The sequence below is a fragment of the Myotis nattereri genome (assembly GCF_964212035.1).
Source record: "Myotis nattereri genome assembly, chromosome: X".
In the NCBI taxonomy this organism is placed as follows: Eukaryota; Metazoa; Chordata; class Mammalia; order Chiroptera; family Vespertilionidae; genus Myotis; species Myotis nattereri.
This window is the reverse complement of record NC_138078.1, coordinates 22,931,581-22,945,715: the sequence shown is the minus strand read 5'-3', so window position 1 is coordinate 22,945,715 and position 14,135 is coordinate 22,931,581. Positions and strand designations below refer to the sequence as shown.

The 14,135-nt window shown below is 38.0% G+C and overlaps 1 protein-coding gene across 2 annotated transcripts in view; it reads left to right on the top strand.

Moving 5' to 3' along the window:
• The window catches only part of DMD (dystrophin), a 2,781,977-nt gene that overhangs the window by 2,297,612 nt on the left and 470,230 nt on the right, over window positions 1-14,135 (top strand). For both annotated transcript variants that reach the window (XM_081115404.1, XM_081115406.1), the window contains one exon: window positions 2,106-2,278. In XM_081115404.1, the coding sequence (XP_080971530.1) occupies window positions 2,106-2,278 (173 nt within the window). The remainder of the gene's footprint in view (window positions 1-2,105; window positions 2,279-14,135) is intronic.

Sequence of the window (14,135 nt, the reverse complement as noted above, 5' to 3'; positions counted from 1 at the left end):
GTTGAAAGTATTACATATGTCCCCTTTTTGCCCCATTGACCTCTCTAGCCCACCCCCACCCGAGGCCTTCACCTCATTATTGTCTGTTAACATAAAGAGCTGATTGTGTTAGTCAAAACATCTTATTTTGTTGAACAATTAAAGGTTTGGTTCTAATTCTCTTACGTGTGTACTCTGAGGCAAAGTTTGAAGTAGTGTACTAACAAAATACAAGAAGGAAAGGAAAGTCAAAGAGGGAAGTAGTGGAATTGTCTGGATAACTTGGATCTGTTCTGTTTTCATTCCTGAATTTTTTAGATAAATTAACCTGACTTTTTTTGCTGAAGAAGTAGCAAATTCAGCCGACAATGCTTTCCCATGTAGGTACACAAACAAAAAAAAATGGATGTATATTTGATTAAAACTCTATTTCCACAAGAAGCTCAATACTAGTTTTCTATCACATTGGCTCCTTTGAAAATCAAGGCTATTTCCTTCCAGAACATAGTTTTTTATGGAATAGAGATAGATGCTACTCAATCTGTTTTAGCATTTCCCTTCTTTCAACTTTGGATGTGGTTCTATCCATATCTCCCCTCCTCTCTTCCTGTCAAAGGAAATTGGACAGAATTCTTTTTAGAGCCCATCAGGGATACTTTGGCTGCCAAAAATAGTGACAGGAGACATTCATTGTCCATCTACCTTACTTCTGCATCCAAGATGCTATGACTGAAAACACAGGCCAGTCCTTCAGAATTTCTAACATGTCATTGCTGCCACATCCCCCCACCCTTACTTTAGAAGAGTAATTTAATTCACTTTTAGAGTGAGAGAGGAAAAAAATTATTTTTTCTAGTTACACAGGTCAATCCAATTGTTCAGAGCTTCCGAATGAATATTTAAACTTGTTGAACAGAAGCATACAAATCTCTAAAAGCAAGTCAGATAATGTACAAAGCTTCCATTCATTGTGTAGGCAGAAAGGAATGCTGGTACCCGGCAGCTCTCTAAGGAATGTTCTTTTGGCTTTGACTGTTCTGCTGGGAACAAGGAGGGAAACACATATATAAAATGAATTTATAATGTCTCTGACTTATAACGGCAAAATGATAAGAAAAGTTGGCTGTTTAATATAAACTGTCGCTGCATATTCCAGGCCTCCTCTCTTTGAGGTCCCTCCCACATCCACAGGCCTGGCTACCATTTAGTAGGGATTACAAAGTGGCTGTTTATTATTATTGACTGGTGAAGCCTATGCTCCGAAATTCATTCTGTCAACAGAATGTAAGCAAAGTTGGCATTTTAAAGCAGGGGTCTTTGAGTCGCCCGGTTTTCTCAGGATTGCTATGCAACAGGATCAGTGCTGTAGTCCCCGATTCAAGCTGAAAATGTTACACCGGAAGACATACCATGTAAAGGTCAGATTCTTCTACTATGATAATTTTCTTGATCTGTATATAGACAAATAAGGTTGAATGCATAATGTCTTATCATAACTCTTGTCAGGGCCCTATGGACTTTCTACCGTCAAGCTGAAAAATATGAAGGTATCTCAAATAGATCTTACTAATAAATATATAATGCTGTAATACCAAGGTGAACGTAATGCATACTGTCAAGAAGTTGCTCTCCGATATAGAATCCTGTTCTGTGCTGGTTCTATGGACTGAGTACGGCTTTGTTTGCTAGTTTCGCCAAGCGTCTATAGTCAGAATCAACTCTTCAGATTACCGCATAGAAAATATGACTTGATATTGAGGTGCACTTTATCATGGGAATTTTATTTCATATCACTTCCCTAAAACAATATGTTCCATCCATGGACTAGAAGATATAATTTATTAAATTCATAAAGTTATAAATATATCATGTTTTAATTCATAATGTCAAAGAATAAATTTATTATACCCGATAAGATGCTCATTTTCAATCTACTTAATAATGTGAAGAGATATACCAAGAAAAGTGAGTTGGAAGTTCATCTTTTTGTTAGTTGGCCTAATTGAAATATTTTCTGAACTAATAGTTTATTTTTTACAGTTCTCCAGATTCATACTCCTAGCTGATCGCTTCTGTTTTGTTTTGTTTTAAATTCTGCGTGTGTTTTTCTCCCTGCTATTCTGTAGGACCTCCAAGGAGAAATCGAAGCTCACACCGATATCTATCACAACCTGGATGAAAATGGCCAAAAAATCCTGAGATCCCTGGAAGGTTCTGATGAGGCAGTCCTGTTACAAAGACGTTTGGATAACATGAACTTCAAGTGGAGTGAGCTGCGGAAAAAGTCTCTCAGCATTAGGTAGGAAAAGATCGGAGGCAAGAAAAACCAGAAATGAATTAAAATAGCAAAATTTCCCTCATTTTTCTAGCACAAGTAGCTAATATCTCATATGTTTATGTAAATCACCCAATTCAGGATGATTCATTTTATGTATTTTGAATAAATGAATCATTCATTTACTTGGTATGGAGAGGATACTTGAAGGTTCAGATTAAATTAAAGTGGTGATGTTTTATAACCACAGGAGAGATGCATATTAAGACATTAGAGTGAATTTAAATGGGGAAATACAGCTATTCTAATTTCATAGAATTCTTTCTTAGTTTATCACAGGGTTATGGAAAAAGTGATAAAATTACAGGTTTGTTTACATAGAATTCTTTCTTTGGCATTCTAAATACATAACAGTGGGCATTCTTTTTTTATTTTTAGATTATAACTTACATTTATTATTATATTATATTAGTTTCAGATGTATAGCATAGTGGTTAGAAAATCATCCAACACCATTTGTTAAAAACACAATTCTTTCCCACTGCACTACGTCATTTTGCCACATTGGATTTTAATGTTTTTTTCTTTCATTTATTAATTTTCCTTATACTGTTGGGTCTATTTTAAGGCTATCTATTATATTCCATTGTTGCTAACTGGTGTTAGTACTATAGCTTTCTTAGTCTCTGTATCTGGTAAGATAAGTACCCTTACATAATTGCCCAAAACTGTCTGATCTTTTTACAAAGATGAAAATGCTCAACAAATCTCATTTATCTGCTTCCTTGTAGTTAGGTAGAGCCTTGTGATTAGTCCTGTTAAACAGCTCACTTCTGGGCTAAAGCATTAAAGAGGAAATGTAAATGTTTCATGCACTCTCTTCACTTAACAGAGGACATTCTTTAAATACCATAACACATTATATTTAACAGTTTAGAGGAGACATCCCACAGCTCTGGAAGCTAAGGGGAGATTATTGCAACTTCCTGTCCTTTGCTTCCTCTAAGATTTTGTTACCACATCCTCTGCAGACTCATCCTTTGGCTGTTCTACATGCACCTATTTTATACTTTGCCCCTTCCTGTGTACTGGTTTCTATTGGGTAGCTAATGGCGGCACCTAGGCAATGTTGTCAGGAGGGCAGAGTGAAGCTCTTGTTATACCTGTTTTACAGTAGTTCAGTGTTGGAGACAAAGAATAGAGATAGTAAGTAAAATTCCCAGTGTCACCTAAATGACTGGAAGTACAGGGAGTGGACATCAGGCTTCCTGCTTGTTAATTGGTTGCTTTTCCTAATTCACATCTTTTTATTACAATATTTTGTGCTTTCTTCTGTTTTTAGAGGAGGGGTGGTAGTGGAGGGAGGTAGAAAAGGATGAATGGACTTCATAATATCTATGAGGGAAAGCACAAAACAATGGAAATAGTTACTACCTCTAAGCTGTAAGATTATAGAAGAGATATTTTTTTCTTCTTTATTGCTCTTCTAACTTGTCCATATGACATTTTTTGACATATGACATATTTACTTCCATGATAAAAACAATAACAGAAATTTATTAATTTGAAACCACTCATAAAAAATCTGAACTTAATATGAAATAACAATAATAGGAACCAACATATAGTACAACTCATACCATGCAATGTCATAGGCACTTTATACTTAGTGACCCATTTAATGCTCTCAGCAGCCCTAAAATATTGATTGTTATTACCCTCTCTTTACATTTGAAGAAAGTCAGGCACTGAGAGGCTAAATAACTTTCCCAAAGTCATTTAATAAGTGGCAGGTCCAACATCTGAACATAGGGAACCTAGCTCCAGAGTCTGAGCTTTTACCCATCATATCCAATATAATAAAAGCCTAATATGCTAAGTGTCCAGTAGACCAATCAACCGTTCAACCAATCAAAGCGTAATATGCTAATGATATGCTAAGGCCACTCAACTGCTCACTATGACATGCACTGACCACCAGGGGGCAGTCAACCAGTCAACCATTCACTATGATTTGCACTGACCACCAGGGAGCAGATGCTCGGACCAGTAAGTTAGCTTGCTGCTGGGGTCCGGCCAATCAGGACTGAGCGAGACAGGCCAGACATGCCCTGGAGCCCTCCCACAGTCCCTCCCCAGCTGGCCAACCTCCTGCATCCCTCCCCAGCTGGCCCGCCCTGATCAGTCCCAATCGGGACTGGGCAAGATGGGGCGGAAATTCCCTGGAGCCCTCCCGCAGTCCCTCCCGCAGTCCCTTCCCAGCCACCAGCTCCGATTGGCCCCAATCAGGACTGGGTGAGATGGCCCTGACCACCCCTGATCGCTGGCCAGGTGGAGGGACCCCACCCATGCATGCATGAATTTTATGCACTGGGCCTCTAGTTATATCATAAAGAAAGAAAAAGTAAGACTCACTTAACTTTTACACATAAGTATATAATAAGTGAAAGGATGAAATAGAGAAGCAGATTTCTCAGAGTAGAAAGGAATTTTTTATTTATAAGATCTTTGCAAGTTTGCACCCCAGCTTCCAACACACTCATTTTCATCTCCCTCTTTGGTCCATGAATTTGGTAATGATGTGTTTGTGATGAGTTGGGGGCCACAATGGGCAATGGCATTTTCCAAGATAGGGAGACTCCATTCTCTTTCTACAGCTTAAACTCTAAGACAAGTCAGTATATGTAATAACAAAGGCCACTTATATAATATCTGTCATTAAAAAGGAATGAAACATGTGAGATGGAAAAGATACTGACAGGCAGATAAAGTAAAGAAGAGGAAGTTAGCCCTAGCCGGTTTGGCTCAGTGGATAGAGCATTGGCCTGCAGACTGAAGGGTCCTGGGTTTGATTCCCGTCAAGGGCACATGACCAGGTTGCAGGCTTGATCCCCAGTAGGGGGTGTGCAGGAGGCAGCCAATCAATGATTCTCTATCACCGTTGATGTTTCTATCTCTCTCTCTCCCTCTCCCTTCCTCTCTGAAATCAACAAAAATATATTTAAAAAGAAGAGGAAGTTATTCTTTTTGCAGGATAGAAAAAGAAAGGTGCTATAACTGTTCTGAACATCACTCAGTGTGTTTTCTTTCCTTCATGTGAACTTGATGAAATAAAAGGAGAATTGAAAGCGGCAAACAGCATGTCAGCCAAAATATGGGCTCTTCATTCTCAGCAATTTCCATATGCCAGCCACCACAGTTTAATTCTTACTATCATTAATCAAGTAGAAAACAGTTACCTTAGCTTATCTAAGGTGTTGCAAATTCTATAATTTAAATATTCAGATCAGGGGTTTTGGCTTTTAAATATGTCTCTCTGATAATACAAGATGTGTAATAAATGATCACTTGTAAAAAGCAAAGAAATAATTCTTTACATCAAAGCAATTCAGTTTATTTCCTGACACTTTGTTGAAATAAGGGCATTAGTCAATCCATACAGAATAGCAGAGTGCATTTGAGAGAAGCATAGTAGGGTAGTAATTAGGGATGGTTATGAAATAGGTTAGATAACCCTGGAAGAGTAAGATTCAGAACCATTACCAACACTTAGAAGCTTGCATTGTGAATCCAGTAAGTTACTCCATCAGCATTATTATTTAGTGAAAAGTCACCACAATTAAAAAATAGTTCCAAAGATATCCTGAAAAAAATAGCCCTGTGTTTGCCCAAGCTATAATATATACCCTAAAAGTTTACAGATGGTTCATTGTTTTATAAGGAATTCTGAAGCCAGTTTCATAATTCAATATGTAAAACCATTAATGCTTGATTTCACATGTGTCCATTATTAATGATAAGAATTTTGAGTTTGAATTAAAATAATTTTGAAGTTTTCCTTTGAGTTTTACTGGCTTATAAAAGGTATCCTTGAAGGAGAACTAAGATGGTGGCATAGGTAAACACCAGTACTCACTGCTTCCCACAACCACATCAAAATTACAAGTAAAATACAGTACAGTCATCATTCAGAACCGCCAGAAATCTGGCTAAATGTAAGTCCTGTAACTAGAGAAGTAAAGAAGAAAGCACATCAAGACTGGTAGGAGGGAGTGGGGGCACAAAACAGGCTGGTCAAATACCCACATGTGGTGTGTTTAATCAGGAGGGATATCTCCACTGCAGAGGCCTCCCATGAGGAACAAGGGGTCCCAGCTCCACACCAGACCCCCCCCCCCAGGACAGGGTTCCAGAGCTGGGAAGAGAAGTCCCTGTAACCTTGGGTTGTAAACACCATTGGGGATTGTGGCTGAGTGGCAGTGACACTACTGGAGACCCAGGCAGTCCCTCTTAAAGGGCCAGTGAATGAACTTACATGGTCCTTCTTCCTTTGAGCTCCAGTGCTGGGTGGTAGCTTTGGGGGAACCATGGATGTATGGGAAGAAACTGGATTGTTTGGCAGCAGAGCAAGAACTCAGGGGTGGCTTTCTCCCAGACAGGGATGTTCACAAGGGTGATTGCTCCTGTGTTGAACCCCCCCCCCCCCCCCCCGCCGCATCACAGAGCTGACTGGCAGACATTTTTGAGTTTCCCTCAGCCTGGCTCACACTGTTGTTCCACCCTGATGATTCCCTGAAACCCTGCCCCATCAAATTTGCAGTTCCACCAAGCTGTTTGCAGCGGCTTTTCCATATGAATGGCCTGTTCTGGCTCAGGCTTCAGATTTTCCTAAATCTCTCAAACAAGCAGCAGCTGGTATGAGTGTGCCCCAAACCTATCAATAAGAGGACAAAGACCCAGAACTAGCAGCAGCCTGCCTTGCTTCACAGCTGGGCCTCTCTTGGGCACTTCCAAGCCCAACACAAGTAGCAGCCATCTGCAGATTGCTCTGTAGCTCCTGCTTGGTGGTCCCAGGTAGTGGCTGAGTTTGTACCTCCTAGGAGGCACCAGAGCCATTGCACCTGGTGTACAGCTTCAGATCACAGCAGATAACAACTCTACATATCCACAAGTGACACACTCTAGGGGAAGACTCAGTGAGCAACAAAGCCCCACTAAAATAAGTCCTGCTCCATAGGGGTGTCTCGTGAACAGCAGCTCTTCCACTGTATTCACAGCTGGTCCTCACAGCCAATTAGCCTAGAGGTCAATTCCTCCCAGTGATTCAAACCGCAATTAAGGCTCAACTACAAGACTGTGCACACAGCCCACACAGGGGTGTACCTAACGTGCCCAGCTGAGGTGATTGGGAAGGCTTAGCCACTGGGACCTACAGGACACCTACTACACTAGGCCACTCTACCTAATACATAGAAACAAACACAGGGAAGCAGCCAAAATATGGAGACAAAGAAACATGTCACAAATGAAATAAATAGAAGCAAGCAAACTACTGGATACAGAGTTCAAAACAATGGTTATAAGATAGCTCAAGGATCTTAATGAGAACTTCAAGAGATTTAGTGAGATTTTAAAGGATCTTAGTGGTGAGAATGTCAAAGATATGAAAAAGGACCAGTCAGAAATTAAGCATAAACTAACTGAAATAAAGAACAATTTACACAGATTCAACAGTAGAGTAGAGGATTCTGAGAATCAAATCAACAATTTGGAATATGAGGAGGATAACACACACAATCAGAAGAACAAAAAGGGAAAAGAACACCAAAAATATGAAGATAGTGTAAGGAGCTTCTGGGACAACTTCAAGTGTACCAACATTTACATTATGTGGGTGCCGGATGGAGAAGAGAGAGAGCAAGATATTGAAAAGTGTTTGAGCCCTAGCTGGTTTGCCTCAACAGATAAGAGTATCAGCCTGTGGACTAAAGGATCCCTTTTTTGATTCTGGCCAAGGGCACATACCTCCATTGCAGGCTTGATCCCCTGCCCTGGTTGGGATTCATGTGGAAGGCAACCAATCTCTCTTACATTGATGTTTCTCGCTGTCTGATTCTCCCCCTCCCTTCCACTCTCTCTAGAAATCAATGGAAAAATATCCTCCAGTGAGGATTAACCAAATAATAATAATAATAATAATAATCCCCCAGATCATTATTCAAAAGAAAAGAAAATGTATTTGAAGAAATACTGACAGCAAACTTATCCTACCTGGTGAAAGAAATAGACTTACAAGTCCAAGAAGTGCAGAGAGTCCCAAACAAGAAAAACCCAAAGAGGCCCACAGCAAGACACATCATAATTAAAATGCCAAGACTTAACAACAAAGAGAGAATCTTAAAAGCAGCAAGAGAAAAGCAGCTAGTTACCTATAGGCTAGGACAGTGATGGCGAACCTATGACACACGTGTGTCATAGGTGACACGCAAACTCATTTTTTTGGTTGACTTTTCTTTGTTAAATGGCATTTAAATGTATAAAATAAATATCAAAAATATAAGTCTTTGTTTTACTATGGTTGCAAATATCAAAAAATTTCTATATGTGACACGGCACCAGAGTTAAGTTAGGTTTTTCAAAATGCTGACATGCCGAGCTCAAAAGGTTCGCCATCACTGGAGGAAGTGCTTATATGACTGTCAGCTGACTTCTCAACAGAAACTTTGCAGGCCAGAAGAGAGTGGCAAAAAATATTCAAAGTGATGTATAGCAAGGACTTACAACCAAGGATACTCTACCCAGCTAAGCTTTAAAAAAATGCTAAAAGAGTTCATCACCACCAAACCAGTATTACATGAAATGCTGAAGGGTATTCTTAAAAAAGGAAGGAGGAAGAGGAGGAGGAGGGGGAGGAGGAAAGGGAGAAGGAGAAGGAGGAGAAGGAGGAGGAGGAGGAGGAGGAGGAGGAGGAGGAGGAGGAGGAGGAGGAGGAGGAGGAGGAGGAGAAATAAAAAATATGAACAATAAAATGATAATAAATACATACCAATCAACAATTGAACCTAAAAATCAAAATAAACGAAGAAGAAATTTAATGAACAAAATAAACTGATGAATAAAATAGAGTCAGAGGCATGGAAACATGGAACAGACTGATGAATCTCAGAGGGAAGGGTGGAGTGGGGGTGGGAAAAGATTAACCAAAGAACTTATATGTATATATGTACTACCTATGGACACAGACAATAAGGTGGTAAAGGCCTGGCTTGGGGCAGGAACTGGGTGGAGTGAGCAATGAGGTCAAAAAAGGGGGACATCTGTAATATTCTCAACTATAAAGATTTTTTTTTTAAGTATCCTTGTGCTTCCAGATCCAAGTCCATATTATGTCCTTTCCCCTCCATTTATTTTCCTTGCACCCTATGTGTTTTCATTTCCTGTGATTATGATTCTTATTCGAATCGCCATCATGTCATTCCATATTGCAATATTTGTCTCTGTTCCTTTACATATTGAGACCATCCATTACACATTTACAAAAATATTCTTCCTTAGACACTGTTTATATCACATTATCCCTTTGTTCAAGAATTTCAGTCTTGTTGGGACACATATTTTAATCATTCATTCATTATTTGTTCATTCAACAAATGATTACTGTTTTCTACATACTAGACACTCTTCTAGGCACTGAGAATGAAACTGAACAAAACAGACAAAAGAAAACCATTGCTCTCATACAGCTTATATTTACTCAGTAGAATCCAGTGGACCCTTCATTCTCTACCAACTATGTCTAATAAGCCCCTTCTAACCCTTCCCTTTTCTGTTCTTCCCATGTCTCCCAGTTCCTTCCTCACACTGGTCCTCACACTTGGAATACCATCTCCTCTCATTCTCCAAATATTAACTCAAATAGCATAATGAATATTTTCCTTTCTGACAGTTTCTTCACCAGGTCTTCTCTGTACTATTCTCATTTATACTTGATGGCAAATCCCTTTAAGAATTTTATGAGTTATTTCAGAGGGCTATACTTGCTGCCTCTAGCTAAATAGATGAATACAAAAATTCCAAACTCTGAGTCAGTGAAGTAGAGCAGAAAGAGTCCTGGACCAGCAGTTGGGCAATCTAGTTTCTTTTTTGGTTCTGTTACTAACTACCTAACGTATAATCTTGAGCAGCTTGAGAATGTCACTTAACTGCTTCAGACTTCAATCTTTGACCAGAAACATGGGTGGTCTATTCAATTCTATTAGTTTTAATTCTGCAATTACTCCTGATGAACCTAAGCTAATTATGGAACTTTTCTAATATATATATATATATATATATATATATATATATATATATATATATATGATTACATTAAAAAATACAGTATAAGGAGAAGTAAATAAGATGTCTTTGAGGGGAAAAATAATATTTTAATTGAAATTGTATAGTACTATCTCATAATTAGTTCAAGGACAGTATATGCTATCTGTTCCATTGCATTTTGTCCACACATATTATATGCAAGAGGTATAATGAGAATACTCAGTGATAGTTGAGTGCCATCAAACAAAAGGAAATGTGAATTGATTTAAGTGAGAGCAAAATAAAGTGCAAAATTTTTATTTACATGTATACATACACACATGTGCACATATACACACATGCATACACACACAGTTATTGATGGCATTACCTAACATTAGGATTGTAATTAGCCAAAGAAAGTGTTTCTCATTCTAAAATAATCTATATCCACATACCTTACATCTTAATTTTGAAAATATTAATATTTTGAGAACTGGTCACATGAATTTTTTCGTAAGGAGTATGTATGAAGATTTTTATTTCATCTACCAACAGATTATGTTTTCCAACTTATTGTTTATACTATTAATTATGAAAATTGCATATGTTGTCAACACAATTTCAGAAAAATTTAGTCTGTGACTTTTTATACTTGGGAGAAAAATTTGTAATGTTATATACAAATAATAACTTTATGAAATTTTGAGCATTAATTTGAGAGGCTAAAACACCAACATTATAGAGTCTAGAGTAGCGATAAATCTCCAAGAGACAGCTTGTTATGAGAAGTTAGAATAGTTAGAATAGTTAGAAGTTTTTTATAATGGAGAACACAGAAAGAGCAAAAGAAGGCAGTCTTTCAACCTTTGAGAGAAAAATGCAACTTAGACATTGAGTATCTCTGATCCTCTTTCTTTTATTGTCAGAATGTTAATTATGTTTGAAAGTTGGAGTTAATGGCCCATCTGGAAAAAAGGTTTACTTGTCTTTGAGCTTAATTTTCTCTCTTTATTTAAAGCCCCATAGCTCCCATTGTATTTTTGTGGTTCTTTATTACTTCTGGATTCTTACCTTTTCTTTCTATATTTTTTAAATATATTTTATTGATTTTTTACAGAGAAGAAGGGAGAGGGATAGAGAGTAAGAAACATCGATGAGAGAGAAACATCGATCAGCTGCCTCCTGCACACCCCCCATTGGGGATGTGCCGGCAACGAAGGTACATGCCCTTGACTGGAATTGAACCTGGGACCTTTCAGTCCGCAGGCCGACACTCTATCCACTGAGCCAAACCAGTCAGGGCTTCTTCCTATATGTTAAAGTGCTATCTTAATACACAAAGGTACCAAAGATATACAGGGATATATCATTAGTTTTACAAAGAAAGTTAAAGTGAAAAATGAATTCAATATAACACATTTTGCTTTAAGAATACATGCCTTCCAGAGTAAAGTTTTATTAAAGATTTCAAACTAGGAATCAACTATATCACACTTGAAATGTCTGAGTCTAGAGAAATAACAATCACTTTAGCAACTCCTATAATTCTTAGAGTCCTGACACTGCAGAGTTCCTTAAAGAACAAGAGGTATATCCCAACACACCTAAATGTTCTGCATTTTACCTAAACCTTATAAATTGCAGAAATCATCTGCTTATTAAAGATCAGCACTTGCCTTGTTAAAAGCTAGTAGCCCCTAAGCACTTGTCTTCACTAATAAAGATTAACAGAAAATGGATAGAAGCTAAGTGCCTCTTCAAACCTCCTCTGTTATTTTGTGTTGAGTAGGTAGGGGTAAGTGCATCTGCCAATTAGTAGGAAGCCTTTTGCTCAGAGATCCAAAACATTGGGTTAAAAATCACTAAGTTTATGCCAGTACCAGGCAGTTTTGAGAACAGTGGCGTTGTAGTACAACTTGATATCTGGTATTGTGACCCCTCCAACACTGTTCTTCTTTCTCAAGATTGCTGTAGCTATTCGGGGTCTTTTTTTATTCCAGATGAATTTTTGGAGAGTTTATTCTAGGTCTTTAAAGTATGCCATTGGTATTTTAATGGGGATTGCATTGAATCTATAGATGCTTTGGGTAGTATGGACATTTTAATTATGTTTATTCTACCAATCCATGAACATGGTATATTCTTCCATTTGTTCATGTCTTCTTCTATCTCTTTTTTCAGCGTCCTGAAATTTTCTGAGTACAGGTCCTTTATCCCCTTGGTTAAATTTATTCCTAGGTATCTTAACTTTTTGTTACAATGGTAAATGGGATTGCTTTTTTAGTTTATCTTTCTGTGAGTTCATTATTGGTGTATAGAAAAGCCATAGACTTCTGGGTGTTAATTTTGTATCTTGCTACATTGCCGAATTCATATTAAGTCCAGTAGTGTTTTTTTTATCAAGTCTTTAGGGTTTTCTATGTACAAAATCCTGTCATTTGTGAATAAGGAGAGTTTTACTTCTTTTCCAATTTGGATACCTTTTATTTCTTGTTATTGTCTGATTGCATTGGCTAGTACTTCCAGTACTATGTTGAACAGGAGTGGTGAGAGTGGGCATCCCTGTCTTGCTCCTGTTCTTAGGGGAAATGGTTTTAGTTTTTGCCCACTGAGTATGATGTTGGCTGTGGGTTTGTCATATAAGGCATTTATTATGTTGAGGTATGACCCTCTATTCCCTCCTTACTGAGAGATTTTATCAAGAAAGGGTGTTGGATTTTGTCAAATGCTTTATCTGCACCAATGGATTTGATTATATGGTTTTTATCTCTCAGTTTGTTTATGTGGTGTATCACATTTATTGATTTGCGGATATTGTACCATCCTTGCATCCCCAGGATAAATCCCACTTGGTCATGATGTATAATCTTTCTAATGTAATGCTGGAACAGACATATAGACCAGTGTAACAGAATAGAGAACCCAGAAATCAACACAAGCCATTATGCTCAATTAATATTTGACAAAGGAGGCAAGAACATACAATGGAGTCAAGGCAGTCTCTTCAATAAATGGTGTTGGGAAAATGGGACAGATAATTGCCAAAAAAAATGAAACTAGATCACCAACTTACACCATACACAAAAATAAACTCAAAATGGATAAAGGACAAAAATTTAAGATGGGATACCATAAAAATCTTAGAAGAAGCCATAGGCAGAAAAATAGCAGACATTTATTGTAGCAGTATCTTTACTGATACAGCTCCTAGGGCAATGGAAACTAAGGAGAAAATAAACAAATGGGACTACATCAAAATAAAAAGCTTCTGCACAGCAAAAGAAACCATCAACAAAACAACAAGGAAGCCCACTGCATTGGAGAACATACAGTGGGGCCTTGACTTATGAGTTTAATTCGTTCGGAGACAGAGCTTGTTAAGGAGCTCATTAAGGAGCTCGTTAACTCCAATTACTCTATCAACTCAATGCAAAAAATCGGCCAAGAGACAGTTGGTATCTCAAAAAACTCGTTAGTCGGGACACTAGTAAGTCAAGGCCCCACTGTATTTGCCAATATTATCTCCGATAAGGGTTTAATCTCCAACATTTACAGGAAACTCATACAACTTAACAAAAGGAAGATGAATAATGCAATCAAAAAATGGGCAAAGGACCTAAATAGACATTTTTTGAAAGAGGACATTTAAAAAGCCAAGAGACATATGAAAACATGCTCAAAGTCATTAATCATCTGAGAGATGCAAATCAAAATGACAATGAGGTACCATCTCACACCTGTCAGAATGGCTATCATCAACAAATCAACAAAGGACAAGTGCTGGAGAGGATGTGGAGAA